Source organism: Triticum dicoccoides, chromosome 6B (genome assembly GCF_002162155.2).
Source record: "Triticum dicoccoides isolate Atlit2015 ecotype Zavitan chromosome 6B, WEW_v2.0, whole genome shotgun sequence".
NCBI lineage: Eukaryota > Viridiplantae > Streptophyta > Magnoliopsida > Poales > Poaceae > Triticum > Triticum dicoccoides.
The window spans coordinates 706,640,444-706,662,493 of NC_041391.1; the positions used below are offsets into that span (position 1 = coordinate 706,640,444).

General features: G+C 47.2%; 1 protein-coding gene across 1 annotated transcript; it reads left to right on the plus strand.

Moving 5' to 3' along the window:
- Positions 1–9,106: 9,106 nt before the first annotated feature.
- On the plus strand, positions 9,107–11,450 carry LOC119325808. The gene is made up of 2 exons (XM_037599532.1): positions 9,107–9,198; positions 9,386–11,450. Exon 2 carries the CDS (start codon positions 9,396–9,398, stop codon positions 11,388–11,390), a length of 1,995 nt encoding a protein of 664 aa, XP_037455429.1. The 5' UTR covers positions 9,107–9,198; positions 9,386–9,395; the 3' UTR covers positions 11,391–11,450.
- The last annotated feature ends 10,600 nt before the right edge of the window (positions 11,451–22,050 follow it).

Below are 22,050 nucleotides of genomic sequence, written 5' to 3' on the forward strand. Positions count from 1 at the left end.
GGGTCCCGAACTATGCGTCTAAGGCTAATGGTAACAGGAGGCGGGGGACACAATGTTTACCCAGGTTCGGGCCCTCTCGATGGAGGTAATACCCTACTTCCTGCTTGATTGGTCTTGATGATATGAGTATTATAAGAGTTGATCTACCACGAGATCGTAGAGGCTAAACCCTAGAAGCTAGCCTATGATTATGATTGTTCTTGTCCTACGGACTAAACCCTCCGGTTTATATGGACACCGAAGGGGGCTAGGGTTACACAGAGTCGGTTACAGAGAAAGAGATCTACATATCTGAATTGCCAAGCCTGCCTTCCACGCAAAGGAGAGTCCCACCCGGACACGGGACGAAGTCTTCAATCTTGTATCTTCATAGTCCAACAGTCCGGCCAAAGTATAGTCCGGCTGTCCAAGGACCCCCTAATCCAGGACTCCCTCACGGACGTCCGGAAATGCCTCTGTGGCGGCCGAAGACGTACAACAACGACGGTGGAGATGGAGGGTGCGGATGCAAAGCAGGCGCGAGAAGGGCGGAGTGGAAGGAAATAGGGCCGGGAGGGGGGTTTGGGTGGGTATGGGGTGTCAGAGTCCTACGTTTCGGGTGTCCGGACTCCGGCCAAACTCCCCCACTTTGTCTCCAGTTTATGGGAGAAACGTGTCTGGACGGCCACGCGGACCGATACAGGACCGCGTTGGATGGCTTCCGCCCTCCGGACGACGCGGATTGAACGGATGCCGGTGATTTGCGGGCCCTCCTTGGAGATGCCCTAAAGCATAGACCCAAGTACAGTGCTAAAAAAAGTTGTCGGCAAAATGGAAAATGCTACTCTTTGTTTCAAAATGTACTGCATATTTTGTTTTGAAGTCAAACATGTATATAGTTAATAAAGTTTAAGGAACAACTTATCGACATTCACAATATAAAATTAGTGTCATTAAATTTATCATGAAGTGTAGTTTATATATTATTTATTTAGTATTTCACGCCTTGATACTTTATTTTAAAAACTTGTCAAGCATAAACTTGTTTGCACTGCATCATGGAACAAAGAGAGCAATGTACATGAGGATTAATCTTTTTTTAGAGGAAAAGGGCAAACAGCCCCGGTTCCATTTCAAAGAAACCAAACCCAGAGTAAAGATTATTACAGAACGTGAGGGAGGATGATCGTATCAACCCTGGCGGAATTCTGAAAAGAAAGGAAACTAAACAAAAAAAACTCAGGGGAAGACCACACTCTGAGAACCTAACACTGGTCCTGCCTTATCAGCCCTGCTCTGGCCAGAATATCATCGGAGGTTTTCTTGCAGCTTCCCAGAAGGACGCCGCACTCGCATCCACTTGTTAAACGAAAATATCTTTTTCTAACTTTTCTAGGGGGTGTGTACCCAAGCACATCACTCTCATTTTGGTGCTCACATTTTCCTCGGTTTACTCCAAGTTGGAATCCTGTCTTGTCTTGTTGTAATAATATAATAAGTATAAGAGAAATCTGGTATGTAAGCTGCCACGCGTCACATTTTTATTCACTCGATCGGTTGTTATATATGTACATGTGATCCTGCTGCTCTTGCGAGAACACTTGCTCACGTCAACTCCCTTTGCTCCACATCAAATATTTCCCCTTAGATTCCCGCTGGCGCTCCTTCCATACGCGAACAGAAGAAATTCACCAACCGGTGCCGTGGCCAAGAGGTAGGTGTGATTTCTCTCATGTATATTGTTAGTTGTGTGCATCTTAGTAATGCATTGACCGGGTGTAATGCTTAAAGTCTTTTAAGTAATAAATCATCTTTTTTTGAATACGCACCAGAGTAATGTCCATCTGAGCCACCGGTTACTGTGCGCATGCAGCCACAGGTGCAGTACCTGAGCCTCCCCCGTGACGCGCCTCCATGCTGCTCCACCGACAGCCAGCGCACGACGATGCTCTTGCTCGGAACCAACATCATGCTCGTCCTGCCAGCTGATCCAACCCTAGTTCTGCATGAAAAATCAGCAAACTGATGACACATCCTAGACGAGACTGTTCGTTTGTAGTGGAGCACATATACTCAACACATTTCTTTCATCATACTTCTGCGCTGGAAATTTCAAAACATACTCAGAAAACTTTACAAATAAACCTGTATTTTGGGCAAATGACTCCTGGAAAGCTCACCGGATATTCTTCACACACAGCGTAACTATCACTAGTGCCTAATCATGATTTGAACAATTTTTTTTTTACAAACTCTTGGTCTCTGGCTATGATGATGGGTCACAACTTTATGTATTTTGCATAGTGCTGCAGGGCCTAAGTTTAGATGAAACACACTCGCTGCACTGTCTAGCCGCTACATACATTCAGGAAAACCCATGCCTTCGAACTATTTTTGTCTTAGTAAGTTTAGACATTTCCAAAATCAGGAGCACTAATTTATATGGTCAATTACTTCAAACTTCTGTTCATAATAAGCATCAATTTTATAAAATCCAAGGGGCCCTACAGATCGCAATAAGCTGAATATTAACCGTAGACATTTCGAAAATTCAGCAGCAGCAGTCTGTCATATTAAACCTACACATTCCGAAATTCAGCCGCAGTAGTTGTCCTCCCGTAGTCTTAGTCAATTTCTTAAAATCCAAGGCTAAGGGCTTTACCTTCAAAAGCATGCAAACAAATTCATGAAAACCTGGGGACAAGCCAACATTTGAAACTAAACCAGACATGCCAAGCTGGAACACAGTTCGACTTATTACATTACCTAGCCACTGGCCAAAATGCAGAGTTACGAAAAGCATGTCAACACCTAAAAATTAACCATGGTCTCACACCGAAGCTAAAACATGTCACCCAAATAAGATAACTGAAAAGATATCATGAGCCCATCAGCTCCTACCCAGTGCATTCCCCAAACTGCATTCTACTTTCCAGCCTTAGTTCCATTGCTTTATTACAATTATTTTGCCAGTGCCCCTCAAACTGCATTCTACTTGCAAGCCGCAGTTCTTACATTTGGCAGTCTTCCGAGGTTGCTTAGGGACATCACCACGTGAGGGCATCTGGGCATGTAGCTTGCTTATGCCCTTGTTTTCAGCATATCTGTAACGCCCCGGATGTAACTTTCCATAATTGTAACTCCAACTCGTGCCATTTCTGGCTATGTGATATGATATTTCCTTCGTGGTTGGGTTTTGTCTTCGTTTTGCATTTTGTTCATGTCATGCATTCATCATTGCATCATTTGCATTGCATCATGCTTCATCTTATTAATTTTTGCAACTCAAATAAATAAATTGTATGGATCTTCGATCCATTCAAATCGAGGGAAGGGTGACTTCTCTTTATAAAATATCCTCCCAATATTAGGGAGCTATTATAAAATATTCCATTAATGTGGAATCACCAAAAACAAACTTGCTTTTTAATCTCTCTCCTTTCCAACTATTCTAATCCTTGGCCCTTCTCCTTTTATTCCAAATCAAGCGGTGGCGCTTCGAAATTATGTCAAGTAGCCACATTCCAAGCTTGAGCTCGACTCGAATTTATTTGATCCTTCAAATAAATTCAAACCTTTTATTTTTTTTCCCTGGTCCAACCAACTCTCCTCTTTCATTTCTTTTTTCTGGTTGCCCATCAGCCCACAAACTAGGCCGGCCCATTTGCCCCTGGAGGTCCAGCCGCCCCCACCAGCTCGATAACCCTAGCTAACCCAACCCTCGTCCTCTCGATCTCTCTCTCTCGTCTCCCTCTCCTCCCTCGCGCCGCCAGAGGAGCCCATCTCCTCGATCTTCCCCTTCCCCTCCTTTGCGCCCCATCTCTCCTCCCTCCGTTCCCATCTTCCCCGCGCCCGATCTCCTCCTCGACGTCGGCCCCGCTGCCGAGCGCCGCCCCTCCGCGCGACGTCTCCTGCTTGCCTTCCATGGCGCCCCGCATCTGTCGCGCCTCGCCCTTTGCCGCTCGCGCTGCCCGCTGGCTCTGGCAAGCGTTGCGCCGGCGAGCCCCTCTAGGATTCTTTCTCCTCCTCGCCCGTGACCCGAGCATTGTGCTCACGGCCGCGCCATGGCCGCCTCCCTCCGCTGCCAGTCCAACCCCCTCCGTGGCGTGGGCCGCTTGGCCTACTCGTCGCCATTGCTGCACCACGACGGCCTCCTTCGACCCATCCCCGACCTCCTCGTTCGACTCCTTGCTGGATCCGGCAGGTCCTCGTCTGCGCTGCCCGACCCGCCATCTTTGCCTCCTGCTCGAGCCCGGGCCAGATGTTGCATCTCCATGTCTCCGCCGTGCCAAGTTCCCGCCGCTGCCGCTGCAAGTCCCGCTCGGAACCAGCCCCCTGCATCGCGCCAAGTCCCTGCATCGCGCCCCTGTAGCCTTGTTGACGCCAAGTTCGACTACACTGCAAGACCCGGGACGCCAAGACTGCCTCCGTGGATTTATTAAAAGTTCCACGACGACCGACGCATAGTACCACTACGATTACTGTGTACATCTTCGGACGCCAAGACCAAGACCGCCAAGTACCCCTCGGATCAGCAAGTTCGACTACCATCGATGTAAACTGCTTCCTGAACGTGAACGCTACTTCCTCTACTGACGCCGTGTACAACTACTTCCACTATGACCGTTCCGAGGACGTCTACTTCCTCTACATCGCATCGAACCCGATGCGCTCCGAAAACGCACGCTTCGAAGGTATAACCCGAGACGCCCGTGAACGAATGCTTTGTTGTATGAGATGCTCGCGTTTGCTCCGTGTCGAGTTGTTGCTTGCACGTTCCTCGTTTCCATGCCACCGACATGTGGGACACCCGGTATCCGGGATCACTCCCCGTCACACTTGCACGTTTGCACATCCACACTTCCTTTTGCACCGGTATCTCTATGAGCTACCAGAATCGATATGTAGTCGTGGCATCATTTTCAGATTCGTCGCCGTGGCACCCTTTCTTTCCACCACGGTGACAAATGCTTCATAAGATGCTCATGTCAACGTTTTCATAAAATTGCATAAAACTTACATATGTCATCCGCATCATGATAACAACATTTAAAATGTTAAAATGTTGGTTGCTTTAAATTGCTAAATGACATGTGGGGATTTTCCGGAGTTGTTGTTTGTTTTTCCGACCTCATTTAAACTTTCCTAGATAGGTAGTTTAATTATGCTTCACCTCTTGCCATGTTTAACAATATTTAATATTGTTTGGTAGCTTAAACGGGATTAAACTAAATATGTCAATGTGGTGTTTTGTCAATATGCAACTCGTTGCATATTGAGCTCCGCTTAACTTGTAGTATTGTTTGTTGCACTTTGCCATGCCATGCCTCATTAAACCGGACATGCATCATACTTGATTGTGCATCATGCCATGTTTATGTGATGTGTGTTTACCATGTTGGTTGCTTCTTTCCGGTTTGCTTCTCTCGTTAGATTCGGTTTCCGGAGTTGTGAGGATTTTTTCGACTACGTCCGTTTGTCTTCTTCATGGACTCGTTCTTCTTCCTTGCAGGATCTCAGACAAGATGACCATTACCCTCGATATCACTTCTATCTTTGCTTGCTAGTTGCTTCGTTCTATCGCTATGCTGCACTACCCTTCCATATTGCCATGTCAGCCTCTAACCTTTTCATCCTTCCTAGCAAACCGTTGTTTGACTATGTTACCGCTTTGCTCAGCCCCTCTTATAGTGTTGTTAGTTGCAGGTGAAGTTGAAGATTGCTCCATGATGGACATGATTATGTTAGGATATCACAATATCTCTTATTTAATTAATGCATCTATATACTTGGTAAAGGGTGGAAGGCTCGGCCTTATGCCTGGTGTTTTGATCCACTCTTGCCGCCCTAGTTTCCGTCATACCGGTGTTATGTTCCTTGATTTTGCGTTCCTTACGCGGTTGGGTGATTTATGGGACCACCTTGACAGTTCACTTTGAATAAAACTCCTCCAGCAAGGACCAACCTTGGTCTTAACATTTGCCACCTAAGCCTTTTTCCCTTGGGTTCTGCAGACTCAAGGGTCATCTTATTCCCCCCCCCCCCCCGGGCCAGTGCTCCTCCGAGTGTTGGTCCGAACTAGAGCCACTTGCAGCGCCACCTCGGGGAAACTTGAGGGCTGGTTTTAGTTGTACGTAGTGTTCATCCGGTGTGTCCAAAACAATGACCCAAGAGGGAGAAAAGCCCCGAAGGCACTGCCATCGTTCGATTTGGGAGACCCAGATCTAGGGTTTCCCCTGAAGTAGCTGGAACACGGTGACAACGATTGCATCTGACGATGCCTTCAACAAGGAGACGACGCTTACGATACCGACATCGACTGCCATAATTGAGGTCGACACAATTTTCACCGGCAGTCGCGCCACACCGAACCAGCAACTGCTCAGCCGGAGCCTCGACAGGGATCCAACATCCGTGACCGACCCGCTACTGGCAGGTCATGTGCTTCCCGAAGAAGGAGCCACACCTGGACAGAGCGACCCTGCCTCGAGCACGCACCTCCAAATCATGCATCACGCCTCATAGCACGGCAACACCAAATCACCGCGCAGATCCTCCCAAGGCCTTCAGTGGGCCCCCACTGACAGGATCCAAGCCGGGAGATAGAGAACGCCCCGCCGCCGTCGTCCTTGGACCCGCACAGGCTTCGGCGGCAAGGCCACAGGCGGTGGTGAGATGAGGAGTTGGCCGGTTGGCTGCTTGCGGCCAAGAGATTGAATCGCCCCCGCGGTCGTCCCAGCAAGACGACCCGGTGGATGTGGGGTGCCAGGTTAATCGACAGACAAAACACTTGGCCAGTTTTCAGCCAATGGCAGGATGCTACAGTTATGTAACGTGTCTTACGTATGTTACGTACGATCTGATGTGGTGGGTTTGGATTGGGCCGAATTTGGGGACACCGGCCCACCCTGAAAATCAGGGGGGCAGTTTAGTTAGCGTGGGAAGGATTTACGTAAGGTTTCGTAAACCCATACGCAGGTGTAGCATTATCGGTATTTGGACGTTGTCACATATCTTGGCCGTCTAGCTTTGAAGCATTCACACTTGAACATGATACCCGAAAAAGCAAATTGATGATAAACATGAGGATTAATCTTTTAGTTTACGCTGATGAACGAAAATATCATTTTCAAACTTTTCTAGGGGGCGTGTACCCAAGCACATCACTTTCTTTTTGGTTCTTACTTTCTCCTCGGCTTACTCCAAGTTTGAATCATGTCTTGTCTTGTAACATTATAATATAAGAGGAATCTGGTACTTCAGCTGCCGCTTGTCACATCTTCGTACACTCATTTTTGTGCATTAATTCCAAGCATGATTATTGGTTATATATGTGTGGTGTGAGGACCCAGAAATGAACTGAAAGGTGTACACATGTTAAAAAAAATGTCTATTTCAATTGGTTTGGAAGGGTCTTGAAAATTGGCTAATTATTGGTACACGGCAAAAAAATATTTTCTAAAATTCTACATGTGCCATGGCACACCCGGCACACCCATTAGATACCTCACTCAAACACTCTGTAACTCTATTATCCTCTCATTTAATGGACGAGGCAAATCTTTTGCCCCCGTTTTGAAAAAAAGCACTCGCTCAATCATGTCAAACTCCCTGTGCTTCCCCACCAATAACTCCCCTTAGATTCTCGCAGGTTCCCGGTGGCGCGCGCTAGCTGCTCTATACGCAAGGGAAGAAATTCCCCACCAGGTGCCAACGCTGAGAGGTAGGTATGATTTTTTCAGGCAAGTATATCCCTAAAATCAGAAACATAAAATTGGAAATCTGACAAGTGTATCTCTCCGCAAAAGCATCCTAAAATTTGAGAACTGTACCCTAAATCGTCGGCAAACACACAATTAAAATGTGGCAAGTGTACCCGAGAAAATTGACAACATAACATTAGGAACCTGGCAATTCTACCTTAAATTTCAGCAAAAGCACCCCAAAATCAGGCAACTACAACTAAAATATCCGGCAAACACACACATGAAATCTGGCAAGCGTACCCCTAAAATCTGACAACATAAAATTGCGAACCTGACAGTTGTACCTTAAATCTTCGACAGAAGTACCCTGAAATTTGATAAATGTATCTTAAATCTCCGGCAAACGTGGTATTAAAATCCAGCATTTTTTTTTTCAATAAATGTATCCCTAAATCTGGCAACATCAGAAACTAAAAACTCGCAAGTATATCTTAAATCTCCGGTAAATGCACCTTCTAAAGTCTAAACCTTTCAATTATACCTTAAACCTAGTTGTCAAAAGAAATTATACCTTAAACATGTCAACTATGCGTGAAAGTAATTGATGTTTCCCTGCAAAAAAAAAGTAATTGATGTTTCAACTTATTTAAAAGCAATTTAATGTAAGTACATGCTAAATCTGAATCACTACGCTAACAGACTAGCACATGCAAAAAGCTGATGATACTGTTGTTAGCATTAACAAGTAGTGTAGCCTTTCCTTAAAGTCACACTCCTGGGGTCCTACCGTCCTAGCAGCATTGTGACAGGTCAAATTTACTGTCACATTTACTGCAACTCTGCCTTTTGCAGTCATACCACTTGCGCGTGTGGGCCAGCCTTCGGGAGCCGCCGCACGCGACTAGGTGAGGTGCTGTATCTAGACTCATTTTAGTGCTAGATACATCCGTATCTAGACAAATCTAAGTCAAGTAATTCGGAACGGAGGGAGTAGTGTATATCTAAATAGCTAGTTTTCACTAATCTATTTTTTAACATGTATGTAAGTATGTCACATCATCATTTAACATGCATGGAGAAAGATCCATCATAAGATGCAATCATGCATATAAAAAGGCACATCAACATGCACATGCATGAGAATTTACATACTGTTATGATATTTATATTATACGATTAGTAAAAAATCAAACACCACAAATTGTTTTTAATTTCAGTTCTCATATTGTTAATTTATATACTCATGTTTCATACAATCAATTCTCACTGGTTATATTGCAAAACATTCCCACAACAACGGGTGGGGTATCATTTACTCTCTGTCCCATAATATAAGAACGTTTTTGACACTATGGGACGGAGGGAGTAGTTTGTTATATATATATGTGTGTGTGTGTGATCCTGCTGCTTTTATGCGAGAATACTAGCTTAGTCTAACTCACTTTGCTCCTCACCAATAATTCCCCTTAGAGTCTGCTGGTTCCTCGTGGCGCGCGACACTGTTGACCAAGAGGTAGGTTTGATATTTTTTTCTCTTGAGTTTCGAATCCGACGTATCTTTGTTGTTGTCAATGTTGTGTTTTTAGGGTTGTAATAAGTTAATTATAGGACGGATTAGTTAGATTATTATTAAGTTCTTGTCGGAGGAAACACGAATTGTATTCTAATTGATCGATTGATGATCAATTTGGCATGCTCAGTGGCCGATCGATGGGTGGACTGGCTGAACAGTTGGGAGGATGGGAGGTCCAGATCCTGCTGCTTTCAAGCTTGCTGCTACAAGTGCTCCTGCTCGTCTTCACCGAGTGGCGCCGGCGTGCATCCCGCTGGGCTCTGCTGTCCGCAGCGCTGAATGGCATCCTGTGGCTGCTGTACCTGCTGGCCGACTCGGTGGCGATCTACGTGCTGGGCCACATGTCCCTGAGCTGCAAGCCACGCGAGCAGCAGCAGCTCATGGCGTTCTGGGCGTCCTTGCTGCTGGTGCACCTGGGTGGACAGGACACGGTCACCGCCTACGCCATGGAGGACAACGACCTGTGGCTGCGGCACTTGTTTACTCTGGTGGTGCAGGCCGCCGGAGCGGCCTATGTGCTGTACAAGTATGTTGCCAGCGGGGCTTTGCTTGCCGCATCCGTGCTTATGTTCATGGTAGGCGTCATCAAGTACGGGGAGAGGATATACGCCCTCAAGTCCTCCGGCCTTGACAGCATCCGGAAGTTCCTCGACGGCTTTGAGGTGCCGGACCTTGAAAAGAAGTACAAAGCCCCGGCTCATCCTGATGACCCGGAGGAGGTCCTGCAGGGAGCCCATGACCTTCTCCATATCTGTATGGGCCAGTTGGTGGATTACAAGGTCTGGCCGTCCCTGTTCCAGACCGGAGCCATATTGGTGTATCATGGTGATGGCACTACCACTAGGCGCAACATGTTGCCGCAGTTGGTTGGCATGCAGCTCTCCCTGATGCGTGACATTCTCTACACCAAGGCCATGGTGATTGGCGCTTGGTACGGATGCCTGTCCCGAATTGTCTCCCTTGTCGCCACTATCGTGGCGTTCCACCTCTTCCAGGCGTCCACTTCCACTATGGGGGGTTACAGGTACAACAGGCGGGACAGGGTCGTCACCTACACCTTGTTGGCTGGGGCCTTCCTGTTGGAATTGGTATCCCTGCTGAGGATAGTCATGTCAACATGGACATGCGCCCAGTTACAAGCTTCAGGGTGGGAATGGCTACACACGCATGTGGCGTGCCTTCGCAAGCGTGCCAAGGCCGCAGAGAGATGTAGGAAGTGGTCGGGCTCCATCGGGCAACACGACATTTTTCAGCTGGACCAGTACCGACAGAAGAATACATACTTGAGGTCGTGTATGGATTTTTTCAGGCTAGGGCAATGGTGGAGTAGGCTGCGTTTCTTCGGCTCTGTTGCGATCTCACACGATGTGGAGGACCTAGTGGTGGCACAAATCAAGCATATGGTACAAGCCTATGCACAAAACAACCGCATCCTAGGTGTCCCTGGCCAGCTCGTGCTCGGCAGATGGGGTAAGGATGGCGCTGGCGCCGAATTATACAACGGTGTGCACGGAGTGGAGGAGGCTGGTTTTGGCGGCAGCATACTCGCCTTGCACTATGCCACCGGCGCCTTTCTCCGCACTCGGGGTGTAAATGTGCCATCTAGAGAAGGTCGCATCAACGCGATCGACACACTGTCGAGATACATGGTGTTCCTTCTTGTGGAGCGGCCTCACTTGCTGCCAAGCCCAGTTCGTCGAAGCCAGTACGATAGCTTCTGCGACAAGTTCAAGGAGTTCAAGGATACCCGGCGACAGCGGCAGCTGCAAGGAGCCTACATCCGACCAGAAGTACAACTTGCAAATAACATGCTGAACATGCGCGAGGCTCAGCCTCGGGGTAAGGGGGTTGACAAGGTGCTGCAAGTCATCTCACAGGTGTGGGTGGAGATGTTGTGCTACGCAGCCAGCCACTGCAGCAACGACTCCCATGCCAGGCAGCTCAGCAGCGGCACCGAGTTCATCACTCTCACCTGGATTCTCACCACCTCCTTGTACTATCACTATCAGTCGTCTCAGCCTAGGAACGACCAGTTTAACGAGATTGCGCGCCGCTTCCTCGAAAGACATGAAAGGCGGAGAAAAAAGGTAAAACAGGCCATCGCAATCTTACTATGTGGTCCGCGTGTGTGACCATTGTTGTGACTTGTAAGAGCAGTTTCACTAGTATAAAAGGGATCATTTGTCTCGGTTCGTAAGGCCTTTAGTCCCGATTCTTGAACCGGGACTAAAGGGTCGTTACTAATGTCTCCCCCCTTTAGTCCCGGTTCTAACACGAACCGGGACAGATGTAGGCCGGTGCGCCGAGCCCAAGCAGGAGGGCCTTTGGTCCCGGTTGGTGGCACCAACCGGGATCAAAAGGCATCCACGCGTCATAATAGAGAGAAGTGTCCTCTCTTATGTCCGTGCTTGGTCGACGCTACGTACTGTACATAGAGAGGCCCTCGACACGCTAGCTAGTAAGAAAATGAAGGGAATCATTAAGTACAGAAATTCGTCATGCATACCGAAAGAAGTGATCGATCGACCTCTCCTTCTCCGAGAGATTGGTCGAACAACAAGTTTTCGTATTATCTATCCGACGCTACTGGCTACATACATATACAATATGTAAGATCTCTTACAATCCCCTAGCAATTGAAATCAATTTCCACATGATATTCTCCGGCTTTATTGATGACGTGGTCAAGAAAGAATCCCGCCAATTCCTCTTGAATTGCTCTCATGCGATCTTGTTCTAGGAGTTCATCCCGCATCTGCCACGTCTAATTTGAAGAAGGGGGTTAATACATATATGAATGAAACTCAACAGAAATGATGGTGTAATAAAATGAAATTGTGAATATTATTGCTTACGCACTTCATATTGTCTTTTAGAGTAGCCCCGCTTATTTTTTAAAGTCGTGTTCTAGATGAACTCACACACGTAGTATCCACAGAAATCATTATCTTGTTCCTGCCACAAGCACTTGACAAGAAATAGATGTCAATCAAACTGATAATGAAGCATTATAAATGACATTGATGAAAGTACAGCTATAGAATCAACGGGAGATGCGCGCAACTAGCTAGCTAGTAGTACTTACTTTCGGGTATGTATATCGCAGCTCCTTCGGCAGTCCCGGAACTTCTGCGGTGAACTGTTTCCAAACCCTGCAAGACAAAGAAAATAATTATTATTACTTGAGATATCAGGAAATGAACAAAAAGTTGCCGATATGGTGCGATAATGATCGATTGAACTTACTTGTTGAGCAAATTAGTCATGTCCATATAGGTTTCGGGATTTTTTCGTCTCGAGTCTAAGACGTTTACTACTCCCCGCTCAAGCTTAATCTCCAGAAGAACATAGTGGAATCTGCGCACGCATGCATAACTTGTCAATTACATTACTATAACCTCGCTCGAGTAATAAGGGAAACCGAATATGCACACGACAGTAACACTCACTGGAAGTTGTAAGGAAAGAGTATTAAATCTTTGTTTTGATTTTTGATCAACGATTGTAGCAAGTTGGCCTCGGCCTCTTCGGCGTGCTTTGTAACCTGAAGTTCATCTATGATATTTGTGTTAATGAACCCAATATCATACATTTCTTGTTTTTTGCACTCAACGATTTTCAATCTGCATAATATAGTAAGGGTAAATACATGCAATGAAAGAGCCGAGCTATATATATAGACTTAATGACAGAAATAATACTTACAGACAGTAGCAAAAGACCGTTAATTTATCGAGTGCCTTTTAATTGAAGAACTCGAAGAACTCCTCAAATGGAACAGCCAACAGATCAATTCCAACGAGGTCGTGCTCCTCTTTAATATTCAGATACAAAGCATTCGTCCCCCCAGACTCTCTGCAGGTTTTCATGTACCAATTATGTAATCTTCACATCATAGTTAGAGATTTTTCATCTTTGACGAGAGGCTTCCCGTACTCGTATCTGTGTTCGTCCACCTCCAAGAAATCAGGAAGCTGATCATCAGGCAGGTAATCTGCAAGATTGCCATAACCGGCCACCGGCCCCGGAGCATTAGCGACGATGTCACCGCTAGACACATTGAGCGGGGGGCACGATTGCTTTGCTTGTTCGCCGAGCTGGACAATTTTTTCCCAGCTGCTCGTTCTTTTAACCTTTCATCACTGACAGTACTTCCCGACCGCTTCGCTTCGAGATATGTCTGTTCAGTAATGCGCTCATAGTTGGTTCTCGGCGGAGACTTTGGTGGTTTCCTCAGGGCATCGATAGTGCGATTTGCTTTTACCGGATCTACCTTCTCCTCCGGAGGTGGATGTCTCTTTGCTTTCAACCCGGCAAAGAAGTCGTCCACTTCGGCCAGCACGATCTTCGCGGTTTCCTCCTTGGTCCTCTCGTACGGTAACTTCTCTAGAGGCTTGAGAGAAGGACCGTATCTATATTGCCTCCCGCCTCTGCTGGCTGTACTGCTAGACGCCGAAGCAGACGGAGTGGCTGCGGCGCTTGTCTTCTTTCGTGCTTGCTTACGAGGCGGAGGAGAAGGACTACGACGCGCCAGAGCAGCCGGGGCGGCGGCGGGTCTCTTCCGCCCTTGCTGGCGAGGCGGAGAAGGAGGAGGCTGCTGGCTGCTCGGGCGCACCGGCATAGGCGGAGAAGGAGGCAGAGTGCCACCACACGCCGGAGAAGGAGGAGGCTGCTGGCTGCTCGGGCACGCCGGCGCAGTCGGAGAAGGAGGCGGAGTGACGCCACGCGCCGGAGAAGGAGGCCCAGTGCCCTGATCGTCACTCACCGGAGAAGGAGGCAGTGGAGGAGGCGGAGTGCCCTGACTCGCCGGAGGAGGAGGAGGAGGAGGCGGAGGCGTCCAGTTCGGAAGGTTGATGGGCTCCTTCCGCCATAGGCATGGAGTCTTCAGAGCAGAACCCAGCCTAGTCTCCCCTTCACTGGTAGGGTAGTCAAGTTGGAGGTCCTCAAATCCCTCCATTATTTCATCCACCATCACCCTAGCATATCCTTCTGGAATCGACCGGCAGTGAAAAGTTGTGCCGTGTTCAGTAGGATAAACAGAGCCAACAGCCGCCTTGACCTTCAAATTCATCCATCGCGCCATAAGTTGGCAATTTTGAGCCTCCATGATAGCATCCACGGGATAGCTGGCAGGAGCCGTCAAGACATGCTCTGGCTGAAGCAGCTCGGTGGAAGCCACGCTGCTTCTCCGCTGAGATGGCGGGGTAGCTTCGAGGGAAGCTTCGGCAGGTCATTTGTTGTGATTTGCTTCTCGTTCCTCTATCCCCATTACCCTTTCGTGCAACGCCTACAGTTGGCTCTGCTCCAGTTTCTTCCTCCTCTCGTGGGTTTTGTAACCCCCTGCGTCTGGAAAACCAACCTTCCACGGATTGGAGCCTGGCGTGCCTCGTGTCCGTCCAGGGTGCTCAGGATTCCCGAGGGCCATTGTGAGCTCGTCCTTCTCCCTGTCTGGAACGAACGTCCCTTGCTGCGCTGCATCGATATACTGCCGAAGCCTTGTGACTGGTGTTTTCAGTTGCTCATCCGTCCAATGGCACTTCCCTGATATAGGGTCCAAGGTTCCGCCAGCCCCGAAGAACCAAGTCCGGCAACGGTCTGACCATCTCATTGTCTCTGGTTCGATCCCTTTATCAAGCAGATCATTCTCAGCCTTGGACCACTTAGGCCGGGCTTTGAGGTAGCCACCTGACCCTGTGCGATGGTGAAACTTCTTCTTCGCAGCATTTTGCTTGTTTGTCGCTGACATCTTCTTACTCTTTTCCGATGTCGTGTAGGCCACAAATGCGGGCCAGTGATCTCTGATCTTCTCATATTTGCCGATGAATTCTGGTATCTCTTCTTTGTCGACAAACTTTTTCAGCTCTTTCCTCCACCTCCTGAATAGGCTAGCCATCTTCTTAAGGGCACAAGACTTGATTAATTGCTCTTTAACTGGCTTCTCCGGATCCTCCTCTGGCGGTAGGGTGAAATTTGCCTTCAGCTCAGTCCAAAGATCATCTTTCTGCATATCATTGACATAAGACACCTGAGGGTCTTCCTCCTTAGGCTTATACCATTGGTGGATGCTGATCGGGATCTTGTCCCTAACAAGAACCCCGCACTGAGCAGCAAATGCATTCTTTGTCCGGATGGGTTCAATCGGTTCACCGTCGCGCGCGATTGTTGTGATCTCAAACTTTTCATTTGACCTCAACTTTTTCTTCGGGCCTCGTCTCCTTACCGAAGTTGTGCTCGATCCGGAGGGCTAGAAAAAGGAAGAAAGACGAGAGTTAATTAATACTCCCTCCGTCTGAAAATACTTGTCATCAAAATGGACAAAAAGAGATGTATCTAGAACTAAAATACATCTAGATACATCCCTTTTTATTCATTTTGATGACAAATATTTCCGGACGGAGGGAGTATGTGTACATATACCAAAACAATGAATGCATCAATTAACTAGTCAGCACGGGCTTAACTAATATATATATATATATACCTGGCTGGACTCGGTTCGGTCACCGGAGCAGTCAGCACGGTCTCCTTCTTGTACCTCCATTGGGTCACCGGAGCCATCATGAACATAGCCCTCTTCTTGTACCGGCATTAATGGGCCGAAGCCATCATGAACATAGCCCTCTTCTTCATCCAGTCCTTCCTGACCAACGATGTCGTTGAAAAATGACGCAACGACATCACTTCCTTCTGCGATTATCTCCCCCAACATCGCTTCTGTTGCTTCGTCTCGGGAGTGCTCCATAGTTTCTGCAAATATTTACAACATGTCAATTATTATTCAAACATGGTACAGATGGATATATATTAGTGGCAAACGTAGAACTAGCTAGCTAATCACAATAAGGAATCATGTTAGTGGCCTCGACGCTGCTTCTCTAGGGTTTGGGGTGGCCTAGACAATGCTTCAAGGGTTTGGGGTGGCCTCGACACAACGCTTCAAGGGTTTGGGTGGCCTCGACGACAACGCTCTTTTAACTTGGTAAATTTGGGTGGCCTCAAGAGAGTTTGTCGGGTAGGGGCACAGCGGGAGGGGGTAGGAGACCAACATCATTTTTTCTCTAGGGTTTGGGTGTCCTCGAGAGTTTTGGTCGAGCGAGAGGGCCGAGGGGGGGGGGGAATATCGACGACGACAGAGGAGAAGATCGAAGGAAAAAAAAGAAGAACAAAAAAGAGGAGAAGAAGAAAGGAATAGAGGAGAAGAAGAAGGAAAATATTTTCTATTTTTTCTTCTTCTTCTCCTCTATTCCTTTCTTCTTCTCCTCTTCTTTTTCTTCTTTTTTCCTCTTCTTATTTATTTCTCCTCTTCTTCCTCTCCTCTTCTTCTCCTTTCTTCCTCTTCTTATTTTCCTTTTTCCTCTCCTTCTTTTTCTTCTTCTTCTTCCTTCTTCCTTCTTCTTCTTTTCTTCCTTTTCCTTATTTTACTTTTTCCTCTACACTAACCTAAAATCGATATCTACTAACAACCTAAATAAAAAACTAATACATATCTTAAAAAACATATATAAACAAAAAATGCTATGGACATTATATTCATACATAGATAGCCACATCCATTTATCATATAGCTACCACATACATATATACATTATATATATGAAAAAATGCAATGAACAAAAAAATACACTTATGAAAAAAAATACTATGAACATATACACATATATACACATACAAACACATATACACAAAAAATACAAAAAAATGCTATGAAAAATGCAGGACAGGGACGGCGGGCGGCGCGCGGCGCCAGCGCAGGGCAGGGGCGGCGGCGCGCGGCGGCCGCGCAGGGTAGGGGCGGTGTTGCGGCGGCCGTGCAGGACAAGGGCGGCGCGCAGCCGCCGCGCAGGACAAGGGCGGCGCGCAGCCGCCGCGCAGGGCAGCGGCGGCGGCACGGCGGCCGTGCAGGACAGGGCGGCGCGCGGCGGCCGCGCAGGGCAGGGGCGGCGGCGCGACGACCGCGCAGGGGCGCGGGACGGGAGGGGCGCGGGAGCATGTGCTCACAGGGGGCGGCGGCGACGGCGAAGGCGAGCAGCCTGACGGTGTCGGTGGCGGCGGCGACGGCAAGGTGGAGCAGGGGCGTCGGGCAGCGACGGCGACGAGGAGAAGCAGGGGGCTTCGGGGGAGAAGTGGGGGATTTGGTCGAAAACTGCTAAGTGTTGTATATATATCAAGAGCATTGGTCCCGGTTCGTGGCACGAACCGGAACTAATGCCCCCTTTGGTCCCGGTTGGTGGCACCAACCGGGACTAAAGGTGGGTATTGGTCCCGGTTGGTGCCACAAACCGGTCCCAATGCCCCCCTTTAGTCCCTGTTGGTACCGCCAACCGGAACCAAAGGCCCCTGTGCTGCCCGCATCGCGGCCAAAGTTTAGTACCACCTCGCTAGTTGAGAGGACTTGAGAGTGGTTTATAAGCGCTGCTGCGCCCACCCTCTCGAGCTCCTCTCAACTGCAGGCTTTCGGGCCTAATCTCAGACTATCCTGTTGTGGGCCTATTGGGCCTTCTGCGGGCCTGAATCCAGGCCTAGGTTGGGTTTCTAGTCGTATTCAGGCCGTGGTGGCCCAATAGGTGGCAGTTTTTTTTAGTTTTTTAGTTTTGTTTTTTGCATTATTTATTTTCTTTTGTTTTTTGCTTTATTTTTTAATTCTTTTTGCTTTTAGTTTTAGAAAAATTATAAACTTTCTGTTAGTGCCATTAGTTTTCAAATTTGAATAGTTAAAATTTGAATTCTTTGAAATTTGTGTGACTCACAAGTTTGTGATTAACTTTACTAAAAAATGAACATAGATGCGCCTATAGAGAAAAAAGATCCAGACGAACCGGGACCAATGGCCCACGTGGCTGCCCTCCTGAGAGTGTTCTTGGTGAGAACATAGTTGACAAGGAGCGAACCGAGATTAATGGTATTACGAGGGCCAAACCATAAGACATTAAAGCATTTCAAATGAACTCTGAAAAAGTTAAAAGTTGGCATGGTATCATAATTTCACCCACATAGCATGTGCATGTACAAAACGGACAATGGTATCATACTCGTCTGTTACAACATTGGCATGGTATCATCATAATAGTTGCGGGAGAAAGTCTTCACTTTTTCTTCGCTTGTGTCATTTGCTTATTGCGCCGTAACCATGGATAATCGTCATCGTTTATCAGGATGCTGGGGTCAGCCTTGACTTTGAAGGGAGGAATTTCATGAAACTTTTCATAATCTTCAGACATGTCTGTCTTATCATCCACTCCCACGATGTCCCTTTTTCCTGAAAGAACTATGTGGCGCTTTGGCTCATCGTATGATGTATTCGCTTCCTTATCTTTTCTTTTTCTCGGTCTGGTAGACATGTCCTTCACATAGATAACCTGTGCCACATCATTGGCTAGGACGAACGGTTCGTCAGTGTACCCAAGATTTTTCAGATCCAGTGTTGTCATTCCGTACTATAGGTCTACCTGTACCCCGCCTCCTGACAGATTGACCCATTTGCACTTAAACAAAGGAACCTTAAAATCATGTCCGTAGTCAAGTTCCCATATGTCCGCTATCTAACCATAATACGTGTCCTTTTCCCTCTCGGTTGTTGCATCAAAGCGGACACCGTTGTTTTGGTTGGTGTTCTTTTGATCTTGGTCAATCGTGTAAAATGTATTCCCATTTATCTCGTATCCTTTCCAAATCGTAACAGTCGAAGATGGTCCCCTGGACAAGAAGTACAACTCATCACAAACAGCGTTGTCACCTCTGAGACGTGTTTCCAACCAACTGTTGAAAGTCCTGATGTGTTCACATGTAATCCAGTCGTTGCACTGCTCCGGGTGTTTGGAGCGCAGACTGTTCTTGTGTTCATCGACATACGGGGTCACCAAGGTAGAGTTCTGTAGAACTGTGTAGTGTGCTTGAGACCAAGAATATCCGTCCCTGCATATTATTGAGTCCCTTCCAAGCATGCCTTTTCCAGACAGTCTCCCCTCATACCGCGATTTAGGGAGACCTATCTTCTTAAGGCCAGAAATGAAGTCAACACAAAACCCGATGACATCCTATGTTTGATGGCCCATGGAGATGCTTCCTTCTGGCCTAGTGCGGCTACGGATATATTTCTTTAGGACTCCCATGAACCTCTCAAAGGGGTACATATTGTGTAGAAATACGGGGCCCAGAATGACAATCTCGTCGACTAGATGAACTAGGACATGCGTCATGATATTGAAGAAGGATGGTGGGAACACCAGCTCGAAACTGACAAGACATTGCACCACATCACCCCTTAGCCTTGGTATGATTTCTGGATCGATCATATTCTGAGAGATTGCATTGAGGAATGCATATAGCTTCACAATGGCTAATCGGACGTTTTCCGGTAGAAGCCCCCTCAATGCAACCGGAAGCAGTTGCATCATAATCATGTGGCAGTCATGAGACTTTAGGTTCTGGAACTTTTTCTCTGGCATATTTATTATTCCCTTTATATTCGACGAGAAGCCAGTCGGGACCTTCATACTAAGCAGGCATTCAAAGAAGATTTCCTTCTCTTCTTTGGTAAGAGCATAGCTGGCAGAACCTTCATACTACTTTGGAGGCATGCCTTCTTTTTCGTGCAAACGTTGCAGGTCCTCCCGTGCCTCAGCTGTATCTTTTGTCTTTCCATACACGCCCAAGAAGCCTAGCAGGTTCACGCAAAGGTTCTTCGTCACGTGCATCACGTCAATTGAAGAGCGGACCTCTAGGTCTTTCCAGTAGGGTAGGTCCCAAAATATAGATTTCTTCTTCCACATGGATGTGTGTCCCCCAGCGTCATTCGGAACAGCTAGTGCGCCGGGACCCTTTCCAAAGATTACGTGTAAATCATTGACCATAGCAAGTACGTGATCACCAGTACGGATGGCGGGCTTCTTCCGGTGATCAGCCTCGCCTTTGAAATGCTTGCCTTTCTTTCGACATTGATGGTTGGTCGGAAGAAATCGACGATGGCCCAGGTACACATTCTTCCTGCAGCTTCCCAGGTATATACTTTCGGTGTCAAGTAAACAGTGCGTGCATGCGTGGTATTCCTTGTTTGTCTGTCCTGAAAGGTTACTGAGAGCGGGCCAATCATTGATGGTCACGAATAGCGATGCCTTTATGTCAAATTCCTCTTGTTTGTGATCATCCCACGTACGTACACCGTTTCCATTCCACAGCTGTAAAAGTTCTTCAACTAATGTCCTTAGGTACACATCAATGTCGTTGCCGGGTTTCTTAGGGCCTTGGATGAGAACTGGCATCATAATGAACTTCGGCTTCATGCACATCCAAGGAGGAAGGTTATACATACATAGAGTCACGGGCTAGGTGATGTGATTGCTGCTCTGCTCCCCGAAAGGATTAATGCCATCCGCGCTTAAAGCAAACCATACGTTCCTTGGGTCACGTGCAAACTCAGCCCAGTACTTTCTCTCGATTTTTCTCCACTGCGACCCGTCAGCGGGTGCTCTCAACTTCCCGTCTTTCTTACGGTCCTCACTGTGCCATTGCATCAACTTGGCATGCTCTCCGTTTCTGAACAGAAGTTTCAACCGTGGTATTATAGGAGCATACCACATCACCTTCACAGGAACCCTCTTTTTATGGGGGGGGGGGGTCGCCGTCAACATCACCAGGGTCACCTCGTCTGATCTTATACCATAATGCACCACATACCGGGCATGCGTTCAGATCCTTGTACGCACCGCGGTAGAGGATGCAGTCATTAGGGCATGTATGTATCTTCTGCACCTCCAATCCTAGAGGGCATACGACCTTCTTTGCTGCGTATGTACTGTCGGGCAATTCGTTATCCTTTGGAAGCTTCTTATTCAATATTTTCAGTAGCTTCTCAAATCCTTTGTCTGGCACAGCATTCTCTGCCTTCCACTGCAGTAATTCCAGTACGGTACCGAGCTTTGTGTTGCCATCTTCGCAATTGGGGTACAACCCTTTTTTGTGATCCTCTAACATGCGATCGAACTTCAGCTTCTCCTTTTGACTTTCGCATTGCGTCCTTGCATCGACAATGACCCGGCGGAGATCATCATCATCGGGCACATCGTCTGGTTCCTCTTGATCTTCAGCAGCTTCGCCCATTGCAGCATCATCGTGCACATCGTCTGGTTCCTCTTGATGTTCAGTAGCATCACCGTATTCAGGGGGCACATAGTTGTCATCGTACTCTTCTTCTTCGTCGTCTTCCATCATAACCCCTATTTCTCCGTGCCTCGTCCAAACATTATAGTGTGGCATGAAACCCTTGTAAAGCAGGTGGGTGTGAAGGATTTTCCGGTCAGAGTAAGACTTCGTATTCCCAGATATAGGGCATGGACAACACATAAAACCATTCTGCTTGTTTGCCTCAGCCACTTCAAGAAAATCATGCACGCCCTTAATGTATTCGGAGGTGTGTCTATTACAGTACATCCATTGCCGGTTCATCTGCGTGCATTATATATAATTAAGTGTGTCAAAAATCATTACAGAACATCATGAATAGATAACTAAGTGACCAAATTAATAGAAGTTCATCATCACATTAAAACCAAAGTACATACATAGTTCTCATCTTCAAGTGAAAATCATTACAGAACAACATAAAGCTCTGCAGAGCATCTAAATTAATTAAACCATACATTGAAACTATGTAAAACATTTCAATGCGAAAACAAATGCGATCATAATTGCAACCAAGGTAACAATTGATACCAAGCCTCGGTATGAATGGCATATTTTCTAATCTTTCTAATCTTCAAGCGCATTGCATCTATCTTGATCTTGTGATCATCGACG

Coding starts and splice junctions, on each gene's coding strand:
- LOC119325808 (XM_037599532.1), top strand. CDS start 9,396: ATGGGTGGACTGGCTGAACAGTTGGGAGGATGGGAGGTCCAGATCCTG.